Raw genomic sequence first — 19,908 nt, 5'->3', positions numbered from 1 at the left:
AAAAAAAAAAGAAGGGGTGTTTAAACACAGTGGTCAGGGGCTGATGTCACCAGAGAATAATGAGTGAGAGGGGAGAGAATAAAGATATGACGTGTGTGCCAGTTTAGAGAAACTGGGCAAAGGGTAGGTAGTCTCTTTGACGCCAGTGTGGTCGGTACCTTCTGCTTCCTTTGGCTGCCAAAAACTAGGTTTCATTCAGTTAACTGAAGGAAACGCTAGGATTTCAATAGTTGGGAGAGCCAAGGCTCTGGCCTGATAGAGTTAAAGGCAAATCCAGTTTGATTTCTGTCCTCTGCTGCCCAGGCCTTGCCAGACTGGGCAGAACAAGGCAGGAAAGCCAGGCTCCTTGAAATTTGACCCTGGAGGCTAGCAGCCTGGCTCCTTTGTCATTAAGCAAACATCCTGGGATATAGCCACAATATATATATATATATATATGTAAAAAGATACATATGTATATACATATACATATAAAAAGATACATATGTACATATATGTATCTTTTTATGCCCATGCCAGACTGGCTTCTTTAGTTCAGTGGGAGCTAGGGGCAACTCAGTGTCAGGTTGATTGTCTCCCAAAGACCTTGGGGTCAGCAAAGGTTTGCTAGGAGTTGTGGTACCAGAGCCCCCATCAGAACTCCCTCAAACCTTCCGGATCACCATAGGTTGAGTCCATGTCTTAAAGAGAAGCTGTAGTTGTGTTCTACCTGTTTCTACATGTCAGACAATGGTCTGGGTGAAAAAGGGAGTCTGACAGCTGATTCCACCCTGAAGGGGAATCAAATAGGGCCTCTGGGTGAATGAACCTCTCAACCTCTGCCCTGTTTCAAGGCTGCAAGCAGGTGTACAAGCCTCACCCTGCTGTTGCTATAGTGACTATTGAGCCTGCTCAACACTACCATTGGCTGCTTCTATGTATAGGACAAACAGTCATTCTAGGCACTCACAGCCAAGAGTGAGAAACTGGATCCATTTTCATCCCTACCTATGTGGCAGGGCCCTGAGAAAAGGAAAGTGTGCCTCCTCCCAGTCTGGGATATTTCTAGAACCCCTGATGTCATGTTTATCGTCCCAGGTGAGCAGACTGGTGGATTTGTTATAAGTGTCCCAGCTTCATCTTTCTGGCACCTGTTAATGTTTCCCTCCATGCATAGTAGGTTGTTAGATTCCAAAGTCAAGAAAAGGTAAAGTTTCCTGATTTGATGGTGTAAAAGGGAACCGTTTGCTAGGAATGTTTCAAAGTCTGACTTCTGTCCTCAGCTCTGTGGTGCAGCCCTGTTGGCTGTGGGAATCTGGGTGTCCGTCGATGGGCCATCTTTCCTGAAGGTCTTTGGATCACTATCATCGAGTGCCATGCAGTTTGTCAACGTGGGCTACTTCCTCATCGCTGCCGGTGTTGTGCTCTTTATTCTTGGTTTCCTGGGCTGCTACGGTGCTCACTCTGAGAACAAGTGTGCGCTCATGCTGGTGTGTTGGACACAGCTCCCAGGCCCACAACCAAGGGTTCCCCCTTCATCCCTGACACCTCTGGGATTCCAAAACCCTCCTCTAGATTGTGGGAGCCTCACTGTGGGGACCCCCTGCCTCTTATATGAGTGTGTAGGGCAAGGGAGGTGTGTCTCCCTAAAATGTGTTTTCTTGTTTCCATTCAGTTCTTTTCCATCCTCCTCCTCATCTTCATCGCTGAGATTGCAGGTGCTGTTGTTGCTTTGGTGTACACCACAATGGTGAGGCACTGGGATGGGGAAAGGGAGAAAAACTGAGCAAAGCCCTGACAGTTGGTGGTGGCCTGTGAATAGCTACTTCCCCTGTCTGTCTCTTAACACCGGCCTGACCCATCCAGGCTGAACAACTATTGACAAGGCTGGTGGTGCCTGCTATCGAAAAAGACTACGGTTACCAGTCTGATTTCACACAAGTGTGGAACTCTACAATGGAAGGGGTAAGGTGGGCTGGAGAATTTGGGAACAGAGAGGGAAAAAAGCAAGGTACCATTAATCACCAACCCTCTTTTGTCTGCAGCTGCATTGCTGTGGCTTCAACAACTACACAGATTTTAACGCCTCCCGTTTCGTCAAAGAGAATAAGGTCTTCCCCCCATACTGTTGTGCCAACCCTGGCAACCATACACTTGAAGAACAATGCACGGAGGACAAGGCCAAAAGTATGAAAGTACAGGTATGTGCTGGCATGGAATTATCTTGTTTGTTTGAGACAGGGTTTCTCTGTGTAGCCCTGGCTGTCCTGGAACTTGATATGTAGACCAGGCTGGGCTTGAACTAACAGAGATGGACCTGCCTCTGCCTCCCGAGTGCTGGGATTAAAGGCGTGTGCCACCACCATCACCACCACCCAAAACCAGGGTGATTACTTTAATGACTTTACAGTAAGTACTAAATGGGTTGGAGGTAGGGCATTGCCAGCTATAAATACTTTCTCCTCTCTCCAAGGGTTGTTTCAAAGAGATTCTGCATAAAGTCAGAGCCAATGCAGTTACTGTGGGTGGTGTGGCAATTGGAGTTGCAGCCCTAGAGGTAAGTCAATATGAAGACTGGAACTGGGGTATCGATCCATTTCCGCCAGACTTGTACAGATTAGCCCATCTCTGAGGCTTCTCTAGAGGAAAAATTCTAGTGTTTTCATTTCTGGAGTTGAGGGGCCTATGGATGCCAAGCATATGTTCTACCATTGAGAAAACAGAGCTTTGTGTAGGCTGTTCAGGGCAGGCAAAAATATCAATCCTTGAGGATCTCAATCATGTCCTTTCATGTCTCCCTATTCCTCCCCATCAGCTGGCTGCCATGGTTGTATCCATGTATCTATACTGCAATCTGAAATAAGACTGCTTCTTCCTCCTGACTTGCTGCTGTCACATGGATACCAGGAAGAGGCACTTGGCACAGCTAAGCAGCAGCAATGGGTGGAGATGAAATGTCATTTGAGCTGGAATGGATTTGCCTTTGCTGCTCTGGACTTTGGGCTAATTAGAGACCACCTCTTGGGCTGTGTCTGCCTCTTTCTTCCACTGGTGAGGTGAGGGGGGACATCAGTCCCAGTCGTAGAGGCAGCTACGTCTACCCATCTCCTGAGACTCTTGATGACCCTCGAACTCCACTGGTGGATGAAGGCACTTACAGCCTGGGCATTTTCTAACACTGTAAAGTCATAGAAGGGATGTATAGAAGGCATTTTGGAACCTATAAACCAATGAAAACATTCCTAATTGGCCTGTGCATGCCTGGAGAGATGGGTCCTGATTGCCTGACTTCTGTGAAGCTGGAGACTCAGTGGGGTGGAAGGGAAGGGAAGGAGGTATTTGGTCCCAGGCCTGGGAGGGAGAGTAAAAAGTGTCCAAGAGTACACTGAGGAAGTGGGAATTGTGGTGAAGGGCACTGGACTGGAAAGGTATGAAAATAACAAGCTTGTGCCGAGTCAAGGAAGGGAGAACAGAGTTGTTGTCAGGGCTGTGTGGGTGAAGTCACTGGTGGAAGCCCTTCAGGAACCTAGATAAGTAGGTCTATGCTATGTGTCCTACTTTGGGGAATCTCAAAATCATTTATTCTTTGGTGTTGGCCTATCAATTGCTCTAAAGATCTGTATACTTTGGGGGGGGGTATACATTTTATTGGGGGACAACAGAGGAGGGGATCTCTCAGTAATGGGAGTATTCACAAGCTTTTCAGCAATTCCAGACTTGTGTCCTAAGGGTCCTGAGGGTAGCTGGATACATCGGGTATGTTCCCATCATCTTCAACAGGAACTGGACAGCTGAAGGGCTGATCATGGCATAGTTAGTGCAGGGGCTGAGAGCATAATTATAGAACAATGGCCACCATTGGCACTGGCTCCTTCACCCAAGCATTCTTTTTTCCTTTGTTTCTAAAAAAAAAAAAAAAAAAAAAAAGCGGGGGTCTTTCAGTGTGGTCCTGGTCATTCTAGATACTGTTGTATAGGCCAGGGAGGCCTCAAACTCAGAGATCTGCCTCCTTAATGCTGGAATTAAAGTTGTGCACCATTATACCTGGCCAAGTTCTCACATTTTGTTGTTTTTGCTTGGAGATGGACAGATCTCATGTAGCCCAGACTGGCTTTGGACTTTCTATATAGCTGAGAATGGCATTGAATTCCTGCCTCAGTCTCCTAAGTGCTGGGTTTGCAGATATGTATCCATATCTGTATTGGGGATCACACCCGACTTTGTGTGTGCTAGGCAAGCACACCATCATACATCTCTAATCTTTACTTAGTCCTTAACTGCCGGAGTCTCCAGCAGACTGGCTCTTGTAACTGGGTGGACCTTGCTTGACACAGTGAACCTGAACAGAATGTCCCTGAAAAAAAAATCTAAATGTCTTAAAAAGAATGCAGGACTTTGGTGGCACACACCTTTAACTGCAGCACCTGGGAGGCAGAAGCAGGCTGAGGCCAGGCTGGTCAAAATACTGAGTTCCAAGACAGCCAAGTCCACACAGGGAAACCCTGTCTCAGAAGAAAGAAAAAAACCCCAAAAAACAAAAATTGAATGCCTCTGAACTTCAAGGAAAATGCTGTTGCTGCAGGACAGTGGCTGCCACCAAGCCAAGCCATTGGACTATCTCTTCCCTTCTCCCTTCCCTTTGACACCCCCACGTCCCCCCATCTGTTTCTACGGGCTTTTCCAGAGCAGCCCACAACTATCACCCACCCACTTGTTGGGCCCAAAAAAGAAGAGAGATTTGGCCAGAGCCCCACAGCTTCAGTGAAGCCTGACTAAGAATCTACTAGGATTCTAGGTAGAGAACTAGTTGGCCTTCACCCTTTGCCAGCATACTGTATATCACACACAAACTCTATTCCTCCCATAGGTGGCTGTGTGGAAGCAGGAGGTGGAAGGGGATTTGTCTGTCTAGGGAGGGCTGCTGCTTCATCATGGTCTAATTGTTTCTCCTGTGCCTACTTTGCCACCTGAAACACCAGCTCTAGCTCCAGCTCTAGCAAACACTGAAGGGGTCAGGGTGGCGACCAATGTCAAAGCCATATTGCACTGATACTACTGCTGAGCTCTGGGCACCAGTAAGGGGCACCAGGACAGGAAAAATAAAGGGCAGGAATTCCAGTAAGTTCCTGACTCTTTGGCAAGAGTTATACCCTTTCTTACAGTCTGATCTACTTGTGTCCTGATATTAATCCTTCAGAGCTTTAAAGGTCATGTTCCCCTGCCTTGGGCTATCTGACTCCCAAAGGACTATACTGTCTGGTTTTTTGCTGATTAACTCAGACTTCCCTAGGCTCCTTTGAGTTAAAAGGAGCCTAGTCTCTTGAGAATCTGATGAAAACCAAGGACATTGTATACAAAAAACATTCCTATACGGAATTCTGCACACAACCAATCCAGGCCACAGAAACCCTTGCTCCTGTATCTGCCTGCCCAGTATCTTCTCTCACAATCATCTCCCACACTCACTCCTGTGGCTGCCACTGTTTCTGGCCCAGTCACTTCCTGTCTCCACTATGGTTACCTCCAGAGCATTTCCCTCATCTACCCCACTAGTCCTTTTTGGTCTTTCCTCACTACTCCGTTTCTGGGGACAGAAGCTGGGTTCAGACAAATAAGGATAGAACTAGCCAGATGGTAAGACAGTGAAGAAAGGGTGTGAGATGGCGGTGGCTTGGAGCTGAGGACCAAGTAGGAAAAGCATATAAAGTCAGCTGGTACCAGGGTGGAACCCTTCTAAAACAAAAGACTTGAAGCTTGAGACTTGGGCATCCCCTGGTGGCCAAATGGCTTCACACAGAAGATAAACTATGGCAGACAGTAAAAACAAAAAAACAAAAAAATCCCCAAACACCTCACCATTTATCCAGTGATTCTTTCTCCTTCACCACCATGCCATCCATACTCCCCACAAAACTACTACAAAATACACTCCCAGAGGTTTTTTTCTTTTTTAATCAATGACCATCTTTATCCAGCTTTGGAAATCTGGACAAAGAGAAGGCTAAGAGGAGGCCTGGTCCAGTGTCTAAAGGTCTCTGAGTGAGTCTGTCAAGCACATGGACCCCACATGGGCCTGTCCATCAGTTGGGCATAGCAATTTTCCTGAGTATGAGCCAGTCCTACCCTCAGGGCAGCATCCTGGTCCAGAGAGGAATAAAGGCCCCAGGTTGGGCCTATTCCCAAGGCCCTCAGGACAGTCAATAAATAGGTTCTGAGCCCGGCCTGGGAGGACAGGGTGTAAAAAGAGTGGATCAGCTACCCAGGGATCCCAAAGAGGTTCTGGGAACTCTCCTGCTCTTCTTCGACAAGGAAGTAAATAAATAGACCTTAAACTCAGGAATAGGGGTGTTGGAGCAGGGGATCCTTCCCCTTAGAGTTAGTAATTAAATCCCATGTTAAAAACAAACCAGCCCTAATCCCTACCAGCATCTACAAAATCCTACAGGATAGGGCAATGGGCTGGCCTGTCTGGGGGTACACAGTACCCAGCCCTGCAGGGTCCTGGAGGAGGCTTCATGTTTGTTCAGCAGCCCCTGGGGCTCCTTCTTCCTTTGGGGGTGGCTCCAGGAAAATAGGGGTGACTGATGGTGGCTTCTTCACTCTGAAACATAATGGATGAATGGTACAGAGGAGAGGACATGCTTCAGTCCCAGGAGGGAGGCCATTTCCTAGGGCAGAACAGGGTGACTCACGAGTAAGGGGAGGCTGGGACCCCCACCACCAAAAAGTGGTTCTTCTTCCGAAATAATCTCCACAGGCCCCGGTGGTTGCCACGAACATCCAGGTCCCAAATATGGAGGCACTAGCAGGGATAAAGTAGGAGAAAGAGCTGGTCAGGAAGCCGTGGAGTGATCCTCTGAAGGCGTGCAGTACCTCACTCTTCAAGAGGAAGCATTATCTGGCATATGGATTTGAGCAAGGGCTTAAAAGAAAGGTTCTCTTCTTTGTTTTCTGAGACAGGGTTTCTCAGTGTAGTCATGGGCTGTACTGGAACTCACTCTGTAGACCAAGGCTGCCCTGAATCAGAGATCTGCCTGCCTCTGCCTCCCAAGCGCTGGGATTAAAGGCCTGCACTACACCTGGCCAGGAAGTAGTGATTCTTGAGTGCATGAGAAGGTTCTGAGGTTGAAAATTCTACAATAAAGACTCTTGCTAGCCAGGGCCGTGCATGCTGACGAGGGTCTACTGAGGGAGGTGCAGCCTGAGGCACCTTGGCAAGCTGAGTCCAGGTGGTGAAGTCATCATCTTTCTCCATTCGGATAAATACCACATAAGTGTGGCCCTCCGTGTCTGGCAAGAAGGAGTCTTCACAAGGGTCCTTGCTGTGGTCCAAAACCTCGGCCTCACTGCATTGGGGGTAGAGAAGTTAAGATCAAACAGGGTACACTTCCTAGGTGGACACAGGACCCTGGGCTTGAGTTAATGCTCTGCTGCCACCTTCTTGAAGTTCTTAATAATGTCTGTACTAGAGAACTCTGGCTTTCATTTTCTATAGTGCCCATAAATTGTGGCACCAAGAAAGCTAAAACTAGTATTTGATTCCTTACTCCCTGCCAGGCATCCCAACTGCCCTAGGCCATACCTGAGCAGCCTGTGAATTTCCACTTCATAAGCTTCTTTCTTCAGACTGAAGGGGAGGGAGAAACAAATGAAGACGAGAGGCCCTCAGGTCCATGGAAAGGAATGAGCAGGGAAAAGGGTCACAGGGGAAAAGGTACAGCAGGGCTGAGGCAAATACTCATGGCTCCAGACAGGAAAGAACTAGCAAGGACTGGCCACCAAACCTTAGAAACCCGCCCCCTTAGCCTGCTGCCAATCTCTACCTGTCTACATTCCTGAGCTGGACACCTGGAACTGTGTTGAACTTGTGCTTCTTGAAGTAGGCCTCCTGAAACAGGAATGAGGAAAGAAGGCAAGGCTTTCTTAGTCTGTCCCACACTTGCTCACTGACCTACTAAAGATCTACAAGACTCAGGGTCCTTTGATTTAGCAAGCTCTTACTACCTTTAATTTGGTCTGGTCAAATTAAAGCTCAAGCTACTGACCCATGAACTAGTCCTGTTCCCACTGGTTTTCTCCAGATCTGCTACAGAGACTTAGAAGTAAAGCAGCATGGAGGCAGGAGGATCAGAAGTTCAAGACCAGTCTCAGGCTGAGCTACAAGAGACCCTGCCTAAAAAAACCCAAGGGGTGTGTGTATGTGTGTGCATGTGTGGAGACACACCCATGAGAGAAGAGGGAGCAGGAAGGGGAGGGGGAGAAAGAGACACCCTTCTGTTGGATGTAGCCAATAGCAAAGATGGGTTAGAAGGAAGGAAAGAGCTGATTCAGGTTCTATGAATGGCCTGAGGAAGCATTTGTCCTTCCTTGGTAAATAAAACTTTTATTAGCTTCTCTGGCTTTTAGGAGGTTCTAAATTAAATATATCCCTTTCAGCTGTAATGTTTCAAATGCACTCTTTCTGTTTTCTTGAGACAGGGTTTCTCTGTGTAGCCCTTACTGTCCTGAAACTCACTCTCTAGACCAGGCTAGCTTCAAACTCATAGAGATCCACCTGCCTCTGCCTCTCAAATATTGCGTTAAAGGCATGCCACCACCACCATCTGGCTTGATCCTCTTACAGAGGTTCCTCAAGTTTGGTTCTCAGCACCCAGATGTTGATTGACAACCACCTGTAACTCCAGTTCCAGGAGACTCAGTGCCCTCTTCTAGATTCCTTAGCCATCAGACAAACATGAAGCATGTACACACATGCAGGCAAAACACTCATGTATAAAACAGATCATTTAAATACATATTCAGGGGATGGAGAGACGACTCAGTGGTTAAGACCACTTGATATTTTTGCAGAAGATCAGAGTTCCAGTACCCAGCACCTACTTAGTGGCTCACAATCATGTAACTCCAGTTCCAGGGACACTTGATGCTCTCTTCTGACTTCCTCAGGCACCAGGGACACACACATAATGCACATACATACACACAAGAAAAACAGTCATAGACATAAAATAAAAAAAATAAATCTAATTTTCTGTTTGTTTGTTTTTCAAGACTGGAAGTCCAGGCTGGCGTTGAACTCAGAGATCTGCCTACCTCTGCCTTCCAAGTGCTGGGAATAAAGGTCTTTTAATCTTTACTACCACCACCCCTAAATTTTTTTTTGTTTTGTTTTAATTCAGATCAAACCTTATAATGAGAGAAGTAATTCTTTCTGAGTTTTTGTTGTTACTCTTTTGTTTGTTAGTCTGTATCCTCAAACTCACAGTAATCCTCCTGGCTCAGCCTCCCAAGGACTGGGATTAGGCCCAGCTTGGCTTTGCTGTTGCTGGTTTTGTTTTCTGAGACAGGGCCTCAGTCTAATGCTCTTCCTGCCTCAGCTTCTCAAGTGCCGGAATCACAAGGTTGTGATCTGTTAGGCCCTTGGCAGGCAGCATTTTTAATCCTCATCTTACAGATAGAGAAACTGGCAGAAACAGAACAATAACTTCCCTAAACTGACGTGGCTAGTAAGTGCCAAGGCTGGGCTCTGGAGGCCAGGTCCTTGACAACTAAACAATACAGCATCCTACTTTCTAACTCCCCACTCACATGAAAGTAGCCGTTCATGTTGAGGCCGACAATGCCAAAGTGGTAGGATCGGGAAACATCCGGGATGATGCACTCTCGGCCCTGGCGCTGTTCTGGCATCCGCATCCACATGTCCCAATCCCATAGCTGTGGTCATAGAACACTATGAAGGCTACAAGTTTGGAATTAATAGGGATTCCAGCCCATTCATCCTATCTTGCTGGGTACCTTTTCTGGTGTGGGCCACTTGGGTTCAAGCTCCTCCTTGTACAAAGATTTCCTGAGCACCCATCCTAACCCAGGCATGGTCTCCACACGGTACAGTAGTGCTGGATCCTCAGCTGTGTGTTCATACCCCTAAGGACAGGGGCAACATAGGAGGCATTAGCTCCAGGCCTTGCCAGACTCCCATGCTGACTGAGTAAGCCCTGGACACCCAGCCTACCTGGTCATTCCAGGCGGAGATGCAGTACAGGCTGTCATCTTCCTCCAGCAGGTGGATGGACTGGCTCAAGAAACTGAGAAAGCCAGAGTTCAAGAGTTCAGAGAGGCAACCCTAGATATACGATGATGTTGGAAGTGCAAGGCTGGTAGTCCCACCATCTCCATTCACCCTTTGCACCTTCTATACAAGCCCAGCGCCTGCCCTCCTAGCCATGGAAGCTCTCCCCCAACTTCTTAGATCATTCAAAGTTCTCCAAGGCACCTCACAACATCCTTCCCGAGACCCAGTCAAGTACATTAGTCCCGTGTGGCCTATAAGCATTTCAACTGTGGGCTACCCCCGTCACCTGAAAAAATCCACAGCAATGTCCAGGTCCTCTTCCAGAACCACGGCAAACTTGGCCTCCTACAGAGATGGGAGGGAACATCATGGTTCCAAGGAGGTTGCTCTCATCCCATGGATTTGTTCAGGCACTACCCTCCCTATCCTTCAGATCAGAAGTGCAAGGCCGGGTGAGGGAAGAGTTTTCATAATATAATTTCTCTCCAGAGACCCAAGGATTGTATCGGTGGTACTCACCGGAAACAAGTTGAAAGTGGCAGTGAGGCTGGCCTTGTAGTGCTGGGTGGGGAATTGGGCATGTAAGATCTGAGGCAGGGGGTAGGACCAGGTGTCTGCCCCTTCTACCCTTGCCAAGGAATACCTGAGACACACGGGCGTTCTTGATGCTGATAGGAGTGTGCTGGATGCCTCTCAGACCAAACAGTGCCACCACATCCATTGGCTCCTGGGGGCACGGTCACCAGTCACTGTGTGTATTATCGTTCCTACCTCTGCAGGCCCCAACATGTCAAGCTTCTCATATTTCACAGCCCTCGCTGATCACTGCTTTTTAGCACCCATAGCCTGGTGTCCTGCTCTGCCTGAGGCCCCCAGCCCCACTCACCTCATAGTAGCCATCAATGAAGACTGTTATCATCTGTGGAGATACCCCCTGGGCTGAGAGCAGAGAGCGCAGCATCCTGAGGGAGGAGCCCAGGAAAGCAGGTTAGGGCTCTTTCTCCTCTCCACTCACAACTCCCGTGTTTATAAACTCGCCCATATGTTCTGTGTTTACCCATGTAGATCAGGCCTAGCATCTGCTGCCTTTTTGCCTTCTTTAAGAGTTCCTTGTACAAGAAATCGAGCTAAAGCACCACCCACTTCCTGAGCACCCCTGTTCAGTGCTGAGTTCGGCCCACTTCCAGTCTCACCTGTACAGGTAATTGGGCCGGTTCCCTGCAATGACAGCCACAGGCACATTGAGGACCTTATTGTCTGGAAGCTGGGTGAGAGACAGCTTTTAGCTTCCCTTATTCCCCCTTCCAACTAGGACCTCCATTTAGGGAAGAATTCACAGTGCAGTGAAGGGTCTCAGAGCAAGCAGTGAAGGGCTAAGGGTCTTCCTTGTTCTTGTCTTTCCACACACAGTCCACCCAGCCCTGGTAACACAGCCTGTCCCACCCCCAACCTGTCTTCAGAGTTTAGTGAACACACATCCTCAGCCCCTACCAGATCAAGACAGAGCAAACCTAAGCTGTGGACTGTTCCTAAGGCCTTTGATTAAGCTGGAAAGGAGTCCAAACCTTACTGCTCCAGCCCCACTTACTGGGTCAGGGCTGAACTCAATAGGTGTCGGGTCTTTGCAGCTGCATACACTCCCATAGCCCTCGACTTTGCTGCAGAAGCGCCTGCGGCGGCGGTTCAACTCAGTATCTGCCCAGTGACACTCAGCCTCTAAGGGAGGAAGTTAACAGGATGCAGGAATCTTACCAGCTATGTTGGGGAAGCCCCAAGCACACAGTAAAGAAAAACAGCCACAGCCTCATTGAAGACCCAAATGTCCATCCTCTGCTCAAACATTGCCTGAGCCCAGCCTCCATTAGTCCCACCTTCAGCTGAGCTCAGTGGCACATCTGTCTTCAGCAGGACTGGGTCACCCCATGAGGAGAGGGCAGGAGATTTAGAATGTTTCTCGCCAAGTACAGGACCTGGCCAAAGGCAGGAATGAGTGACAATGAAGGCCCAGCCTCGAGAATGGGGCTTCCTCCCAACTCCCTGCCTCCTTTCACTGATTCTAGTTTACTCCCTTCCCACACCACCCTCCCTCCTATCTTTCTTCTCCCTTGATACTACAGGGTGGACAGCCTTGGTCCCCACACCTCCTTTTCGTCCCACGAAGGCCCAGGTGTCTCTCCAGCCAAGGGCAGGGCCTGCCTGGCTTCCCAGGCTCCTCAGCAGAGCCTTTGCTGTGTCCTTGAGGTGGAAGGAGCCCTCATCCTGGAGGACCAAAACAGTCATGACTCGTGTGGGCCCAGGAGACCTGGCCTCACTCAGTACTGGCTACGTTTCAAGCACTACATATAAAAACCTTTTACGTAAGTTGACTCGCTGACTCCAACAATAGTCTTTGGTTACTCTTTCACAGACAACAAAGTATGAAAGGCTTAAGAGTCTGAGACTCATTCCAAGTCACTTAGATACTAAAATTAAATCCCTTACCCTTGTGACCAGCACCCTTGTCCTACTACCTCTCCACACTCTTCGAAACCCTTTTTCCTTGTCCAACTCCAACTGGCATCCTTGCTGTCCCCTAAGCTTGCCAGGTACTTCCCCACTTCAGGGCCTTTTGTGTTGATTGTTCCAGAAGTTTCTTCCTAGGATAATTCTTCTTCCAGACATCTGCCTAGCTTACTTCTCTCTTCCTCCAGTCTTCAGCTTATCTCCTATTTCTCAAAAGAGGTATTCCCTCCCTAAAATGCAGCCACATCATTCCCCTCTTTATTTTCTTCTTCACCTGTCGTTTCCTGACACTACTGGCTGAGCTGACTGGTATTGCTATCACTGAGATGTGAGCTCCAGGGAGGCAGGAAATCTTGTCTTGTATCGTCAGCATCCAATGCAGTACCTGGCATCGAGCAGATGCTCAGCAACTGCTGAACTGATTACAAACAAAACAAAAACAAAAAACCTAGGCTCAGACTGGAAGTTGAACCACCTTTCTCTAGAATTTCTTTCCATTCCCTGAGCAAAGTCAGAGTTAGGTGGCATGGAGAATAGAGCTAGGGAGACTCACTGACCTTAACTGTGCAGATCAACACACGGCCGGGTGCCACCATGTTGAGGAACAGTACCATGGCCTCATCCTCATGAGGAGAGTATGTGTCAAACACACGCTTTGCCATTACATGGCCCTGTCAGGAGCAAACCTCTTATGAGACAGGGTCACCAGCAAGGCGAGCCTAGCTTCAGCCTCTGGGTCTCCCATCCTTAAGCTCACCGTGGCCTGGTTGAGGACGATGACATGGATGCCTCGGCCCTGCTCCCGGGCCTCATCTTCTAGCACCTACACAGCGGCAGAAACAAAATCCAGCTGTTCACCCTGGTGCTCGAGGAGACTCAATCTTAGAAGCATGAACCACACCAGCCTGGTGTATCATCACTGTCTGTTTTGTTTGCTTTTGGTTTTTTCTAGACAGGGTTTCTCTGTGTAGCCCTAGCTGTCCTGGAACTCGTTCTGTAGACCGGACTGGCCTTGAAGTCAGAAATCCGCCTGCCTCTGCCTCCCAAGTGCTGGGATTAAAGGCATGGGCCACCACTGCCCGGCTTATTGTCACTGTCTATAGCTCTAACGCAGACTGAAGGATGACTCTCCCAGAAAGGCCCCAGCTATCCTCATCACAAAAGATTTCATCGCTTTACAATCCACCTTTTAACACTTTCCTGGCACAAGAGCCCTGAACTGTCTCTGCTTAACTCTGCAAATCTCCTAATCCTCTACCAGTGAGCCTCTCTAGGAAGGGCAAGTCCCATTACCTTAGGACCCCAGTGCCTGGCCCAAGGCTGAAGCTGAAGGGATTAGGAAGTGGTTACATAAGTAAATAAGGGAGTTAGCTGCCCGCTAATGCCTCTGATCACTGCCAAGCCTTCGCCACACAGATATTTCATATACCGTTTCCTTAATCCTAACAAGCCGAAGCCAATAGGCAGAAGGCTGCAGTTCCCACCGTGTTCTAAGTGGATGGAAGACGCTGGTCTACTCACTGTGGTGCCATCCACCGCCACATACACTTTGCTTCTACTGGAGTATACTTCTACATCCAGCACACGTCGGGGACTGCTGCTTCTGCGGCGAGGGGACTCCAAACGTCCTAGGGCCTCATCTAGAGAGGGAATTGTAACAGGCATGGATAATGACTCACTAGCAGAGTCATACCCTGTGGGATCTGTATGCCATTCCTGCCAGGAGATCCCAGGTCCCCCCTTACCCCACCCTCAGCCGGCCCCCACCATAGTCTTGCTCTGGTTCTGGGTCTTCACTAGCTTCGCTGATTGCTCTCCGAGTGTCTAGGATCAACTTGATGTTGACAATGACAGTCACCAGCAGGAAAAGCACAGCTCCTGTCTGAGCAGAAAAATGGGGATGACTGCGGCAAGCCCTCAACAGATCACAGAGGCCTTCTGAAAGTATGACCTTGGCTGGAGAGGACACAGGGACCTGTCTCTCCTCTTTGTGGTTCCCAATCAGGACATGGATTTGTGGCCATCTCCCAGAGAACATCCCGACAGGTCTCCCTGCACCAACCAGGCCCTTCCTACCCAGTGGTCTTGTATTTTCCCATTTGAGTCCTTGACTTCCTTGGCCCCCTCCATAACTAGTTCTTTGAGATGGATTTAGGGCCTGAGAACCACAGAGGAGAATCAGAAGACACAGAAGAATGTAGGCCACACTGCCTGACAGTTGGGTGTCAGGGGCAAAGCCTGCCTGACCAGACTTCTGGTTTCTGTTGGATGCCTAGGAGGCCAGACGAGGGTTCTGATTCCAGAATCCTGGTCTAAGCCACTGCCTGAGAAGGCCCTAACACACAGAGGTGTCCCCTCCAGGAATCTGCTGCCTCTTCTCGGTAGTCACGGCAGTTACTTACTTCAGAGTCTATGTTAGGGTAAAGTTAGGAAGCCAGCTTTTGGGACACGTGGGACGACATTTACCTGGCAGAATCTCCGCAGGGCCCGCTGGTTTGTCAGTTTATACTTCCAGGTAAGGTACCAGCTCCGTTTCTTCCTAGCCCCAAAGGGCTTGATGAGGGGACTGGGCTTCCAGTCATCCATACTGGATTAGGGAGTCACCCCTGTCCCGGCCAGTCCATGGCTTCAGGAATCTGAGGGGACTAGAGAGTCACAGAGGGTAAAATGTCTGTCCCAAAGCCTGATGTCTTGTGGAATGACTTCTCTCAGCAAACTGCTGAGCTGTGTGCCCTAGGCAACGTGGCTCAACTTCTCTGGGTCTGGCCAGAAAAATCTTTAGAGGAGTTGGATCCACTGAAAATTCCCTGGGGCTAGAGGAACCCCGTGTCCAGGCTCAGGGCCTCAGAGGCGGAGGCCAGTAACTCAATCAACTCTTAACGATCCATCAGTCCTTAAAAGGTCCAAATCCCAGTCCTTCCCAGCCCTGGGGTAGAACAGTAACCGCGACCTCCCGCGCCCCAATCCTCCACCCTCGCCCCATCCCATCTGGCTCAGCTCCTCGCCTCTCAGGGCTCAGGAACGCCGGGAGATTCTGGAGACCCACCCGGCCCGCATCACCCCTCTGAGACCCGGACTGGAAGGCACTTACGGCTCAGGGGCCTCGGGCCCCGCTCGGGCCGCGCTCGGGCCCGCACAGATCGGCCCCGCGCGCCGCGGCCTCCGCGGCCTCCGCCTCCTCCATGCCTCTCGCGCCCCGCCCCGCCCCGGCCGGCCCGCCCCGCCGCTTCCGCCGCCGCCGCCGCGGGGTGAGAGGGCGGCGGGCGGTGCTTAGGGCGGCGGCCGCGCGCGGCCCGGCGTCTGCAGCGGGAGGGGAGCCGTTGTGCTCTGACTCTGCTGGAGGGTTGCAGCCGGCACGAGTGGACCTCGTCCCTGCACCGCGGAGCCGGAGCAAGCGGCTTTCCCCGACCTCGGGCAAGCTCCCTGGGCACGCCAGGATCAGAGGCTGCAGCTCGAGGCCTGGCCCAGCCCTGCAAGGCTGTTTGCAGGCCGGGGAGGAGAGGATTAGAAACCTGCTCCGCTACTATTTTGAGCGCTTACGTTAACTCGATTTCATAAGCCGTGATTGATGGGCACCGTGATTACCCTATCTTTAAAGAAAACCAAAAATTCTCTTTGGTTATGTGCATGTGCAGGTAGTGCGGGCACTCCTTGAAGAGACCAGACCTGTCTGATACCTCTGGAGCAGAAGTTAAAGTTGTGAACCTAACCGCACCTCTAGAAGAGCACCAGGTGTGCTTAACCACTGAGCCATCTCCAGCCCCTGATTAGTTCTTTTTTGACTAAGCAGGAGCTTATCTTGTCTCCATAAAGCCCTGGCTATCCTGGAACTCCCTATGTAGACCGGGCTGAACTTAAACTCACAGAAATCCACGTGCCTCTGCCTTCTAAATACTAGGATTAAAGGAGTGTACAGTATGCCCTAGCAACACTTTATTTATTTATTTGTTTGTTTGTTTATTTATTTATTTACACTTGATTTTTTTTGAGGACTTCAAAAGTGTAGGCATTTTTCAATATGATAACAGTGCTTGGCAGGATGGAAGAGGTGAGGAAGACCACCTGTCTGGGGGTAAGTCTCTTTTCATAGCAAGGTGCTAAGACCCACGGTAGCTCACTTCTGGATTCCCAGCACTCAGGAACTGAGGAAGGAAGATTGCCATAGATTCAGGGCCAACTTGGTCTCCAACAGTTCTGGGACAGCCAAGATTATAAAGTGCGACCTGCTCTCAGAAACAAAAAAAGTTTGGTTTTTTACAAGTTCTTTATACTGAAGTTTTTCTTATTTAAAAATTAAATCAGCAGGGCTGGAGAGATGGCTCAGCAGTTAAAGAGTACTGACTGCTCTACCAGAGGTCCTGAGTTCAATTCCCAGCACTCACATGGTGGCTACGACCATCTGTAATGGAATCCGATGCCCTCTTCTGGTGTGTCTGAAGACAGCAGCAGCGGCAGTGTACTCACATATATAAAATAAATAAATCTTTAAAAAGAAATCAAACAAGCAGAAGTTCTCACAATAGTCTCTGACTCCCTTCTGTCCATGATGATCTTGTCTTCGCATGACCCTTATTGATGTCCAGATTCACATGTGCATGTGCAGTCCTCAGTTCCCTCCTGAGTGTCAGGCTCCCGTGTCTCCCTGCCTGCTGCGTCTCTGCACAGGACCTACTATTTCACGGCTACTGGCATCATTTCTGCCTGCTCTCGGATCTCTTCTGGATTCCTTTGTTTGGGAAATTGTATCGGGTCATATAGCTGGGATTCCATTTGTCTTTTACCAGTGATGTTAGCTGAGATCAACTGTCAAGATAGTTGAAATAATTTGCTTCTTTTGAACAATATTGAATACCATTTTGAAACAAATGAACTAATCCATTACCCGATTCTTTCACTTGTGCCTCAAATTCTCTCCAACCTGCCATCCCAGACACTTTTAGTTGTTTTTGGTTTTTGGTTAATCTCCTTGATCCAGAGTTTTTCTTTGCTTCTCCAATCTTCCTTGCTCCTTGAAAAGTGCAGAGTAAGGCTAGGTTGTGGTGGTGCACTCCTTTAGTCTCAGCACTTGGGAGGCAGAGGTAGGCAAATCTCTTGGAGGTTAGCCTGGTCTACAGAGTGAGTTCCAGGACAGCCTGAGCTACACAGAGAAACCCTCTCTCAAAAAAAGAAAAAAAAAAAAAAGAAAAATCCAGAGTAATTTTTCACAAAGGCAAATATTTTGTTAATCTCTGGCTAAAAACTTAGTTACTAACTTTTTCAGGGGGGCTTTGATCAGGATGTAAAGTGAATAAATGAATAAATTAATGGAAAAAAAACATAGTTACTTTCCAGTTGCTGTGACAAAACACCATGACCAAGGCAACTTATAAGGAAAAGTATTTAAAAGTGAGGTTCATGGGTTTTAGGGGGTTAGAATGCATGACCACCACAGGGGTAGGGGATGGCATTAGGTAGGCAGGCAGGCAGGCAGGTGCTGGACCCCTAGCTGAGAGCTCAAATCCCATCTCCATCCGCAAGCACAAGCAGAGAGAACTAACCAGGAATGGCCTGGGTATTTTGAAACCCCAAGGCCCACCCCTAATGACATACCTTCACCAATAAGGCCACACCGCTTAGTCCTTCCCAAACAGTTCCATTAACTGAGAACCAAGCATTCAAATGTGTTAGCCTATGGGAAGTATTCTCATTTAAACTACCACAGTAACCATGGGTCAAATAACACAAAGGAGAGCTAAGGTATGATGGTGCACGCTTGTGACCCCAACACTTGGAAAAAGGCAGGATCAGAAGTTCTAGGCCATCCTCAGCTACACAACTGAGACCAACCTGGGCTATGTGAAACTGTATCTCAAAGGAAAACAAAATGCATATATTTGAGCCTGAGTCTGTGGCACTAATCTGTAATCATAGCATTAGGGAGGTAGGGAGGCAGATGGATCTCTAAGTTGAGGCCATCAATACACCCTGCCTCAAAAAAACAAAAACAAAAACAAAAACAAAACAAAACAAAACAAAAAAACAAAAACCAAACCCAAACAAACAAAAAACCCCATCCATATATTTATAGGAAGTCAGTATATAATATTTAAATTCAGAAGGAGTAGTAGAAGATTGTTTAGAATTATGAATGGTTGGATTGGAAAGATGGCTTAGCAGTTAAGAGCACATATTGCTCTTATAAAATAGGACCAGAGTTCAGTTCCTACCATCTATATCAGGTGGTTCACAATTGTTAGAAATTCCAGTTCTAGGGCATCTGAGACCGGTTCTGATCCCTGGGGGCACTTGTACTTACACATATATTTCCACACAGAGACACATAGATACACATATAGTAAATTAATAAATAAAAGTCTAGAATATGAGTAGTTAAACACACATACACACACACACACACACACACACACACACACAAAACAGCCGGGCAATGGTGGTGCATGCCTTCAATCCCAGCACTTGGGAGGCAGAGACAGGCAGATTTCCAGCACTTGGGAGGCAGAGACAGGCAGATTTCTGAGTTTGAGGCCAGTCTAGTCTACAGAGTGAGTTCCAGGACAGCTAGGGCTACACAGAAAAATCCTGTCTCGAAAAACAAAAAACAAAAAACAAAACCTACAAAACAACAACAAACTAAAAGTGGGCTACCTCTGGGAAGTAGGCCCAAGCTGTGAAAGAGTAGAAGCATGAGGCACTTCTTCATTGTACATCTTTTTGTTTTTTGTTTTTGTTTTTGGGTTTTGGGTTTTTTTTTTTTTCCCCCGAGACAAGGTTTCTCTGTTTAGCCCTGGCTGTCCTGGAACTCACTCTGTAGACCAGGCTGGCCTGGAACTCAGAAATCCGCCTGCCTCTGCCTCCCAAGTGCTGGGATTAAAGGCATGCGCCACCACTGCCCAGTCCATTGTACATCCTTAGAGCAGTAGCATGGCCATCCCCTCTAGCTTCTTAGAAATGCAGTCTCTCAGGCCTGGGGCTGGGGTTGAAAATGGCTCAGCAGGTAAAAGAACATACGACTCTTAGAGAGGACCTGAGTTCAGTTCCTAGCACCCATGTTACATAGCTCACAACTGTTAAGTCCAGCTTTCAGGGATCTGTTCCCCCCCAACCCCTGTGGCCTCTAGACATCTGTACTCATGTGTACATATCCCCACATGAACATACTCTAAAAATACTTGTAATTAAGATATAAAAAGATTTTAATTAGCCGGACAGTGGTGGTGCACACCTTTAATCCCAGCACGTGGGAGGCAGAGGCAGAAGCAGATTTCTGAGTTTGAAGCCAGCCTGGTCTATAGAGTGAGCTTTGGGACAGCCAGGACTACACAGAGAAACCCTGTCTTGGAAAACCAAAAAAAAAA

The 19,908-nt window shown here is 48.5% G+C and overlaps 3 protein-coding genes across 4 annotated transcripts in view; 2 read left to right on the top strand and 1 right to left on the bottom strand.

Moving 5' to 3' along the window:
• The window catches only part of Tspan1 (tetraspanin 1), a 5,513-nt gene extending 2,279 nt beyond the window's left edge, over window positions 1-3,234 (top strand). Inside the window, exons 3-8 of the mRNA XM_031378267.1 lie at window positions 1,263-1,469; window positions 1,655-1,729; window positions 1,846-1,944; window positions 2,025-2,180; window positions 2,453-2,536; window positions 2,795-3,234. Of these exons, the coding sequence (XP_031234127.1) occupies window positions 1,263-1,469; window positions 1,655-1,729; window positions 1,846-1,944; window positions 2,025-2,180; window positions 2,453-2,536; window positions 2,795-2,842 (669 nt within the window). The 3' untranslated portion in view covers window positions 2,843-3,234. The remainder of the gene's footprint in view (window positions 1-1,262; window positions 1,470-1,654; window positions 1,730-1,845; window positions 1,945-2,024; window positions 2,181-2,452; window positions 2,537-2,794) is intronic.
• A 2,679-nt stretch (window positions 3,235-5,913) lies between these two features.
• On the bottom strand, window positions 5,914-15,755 carry Pomgnt1 (protein O-linked mannose N-acetylglucosaminyltransferase 1 (beta 1,2-)). 2 transcript variants are annotated; one of them, XM_031378265.1, is made up of 22 exons: window positions 15,645-15,755; window positions 15,020-15,198; window positions 14,321-14,435; window positions 14,075-14,193; window positions 13,311-13,376; window positions 13,111-13,224; window positions 12,193-12,310; window positions 11,923-12,021; window positions 11,640-11,767; window positions 11,245-11,315; window positions 10,938-11,013; window positions 10,695-10,778; window positions 10,571-10,612; window positions 10,338-10,396; window positions 9,992-10,064; window positions 9,775-9,903; window positions 9,568-9,693; window positions 7,803-7,867; window positions 7,562-7,606; window positions 7,190-7,325; window positions 6,672-6,781; window positions 5,914-6,580 (listed from the first exon to the last, which is right to left on the bottom strand). In XM_031378265.1, the coding sequence occupies exons 2-22, from the start codon at window positions 15,137-15,139 to the stop codon at window positions 6,493-6,495; spliced, it is 1,983 nt and encodes a 660-aa protein (XP_031234125.1). In that variant the 5' UTR covers window positions 15,140-15,198; window positions 15,645-15,755; the 3' UTR covers window positions 5,914-6,492. The 2 variants fall into 2 exon arrangements, with proteins under 2 accessions (XP_031234125.1, XP_031234126.1); XM_031378266.1 differs by lacking the exons at window positions 15,020-15,198; window positions 15,645-15,755 and adding an exon at window positions 14,630-14,829.
• The window catches only part of Lurap1 (leucine rich adaptor protein 1), a 13,558-nt gene continuing 8,524 nt past the window's right edge, over window positions 14,875-19,908 (top strand). The window contains exon 1 of the transcript XR_004121016.1: window positions 14,875-15,068. The gene's annotated coding sequence lies outside the window, so the exon portion shown is untranslated. The remainder of the gene's footprint in view (window positions 15,069-19,908) is intronic.

This window comes from Mastomys coucha, unplaced genomic scaffold, assembly GCF_008632895.1.
Source record: "Mastomys coucha isolate ucsf_1 unplaced genomic scaffold, UCSF_Mcou_1 pScaffold18, whole genome shotgun sequence".
In the NCBI taxonomy this organism is placed as follows: domain Eukaryota; kingdom Metazoa; phylum Chordata; class Mammalia; order Rodentia; family Muridae; genus Mastomys; species Mastomys coucha.
This window is presented reverse-complemented; position numbering and strand designations above follow the sequence as displayed.

Bases quoted from the DNA above. Each gene is read 5' to 3' on its own strand.
- Pomgnt1 (XM_031378265.1), bottom strand. From the start codon at position 15,139: ATGGATGACTGGAAGCCCAGTCCCCTCATCAAGCCCTTTGGGGCTAGG. The intron at 9,694-9,774 runs GTACCCAGCAAG...CTATGACCACAG, and splicing joins AGTGGCCCACACCAGAAAAG to CTATGGGATTGGGACATGTG. The intron at 7,868-9,567 runs GTGAGTGGGGAG...TTCCTGTTTCAG, and splicing joins ACATGAACGGCTACTTTCAT to GAGGCCTACTTCAAGAAGCA.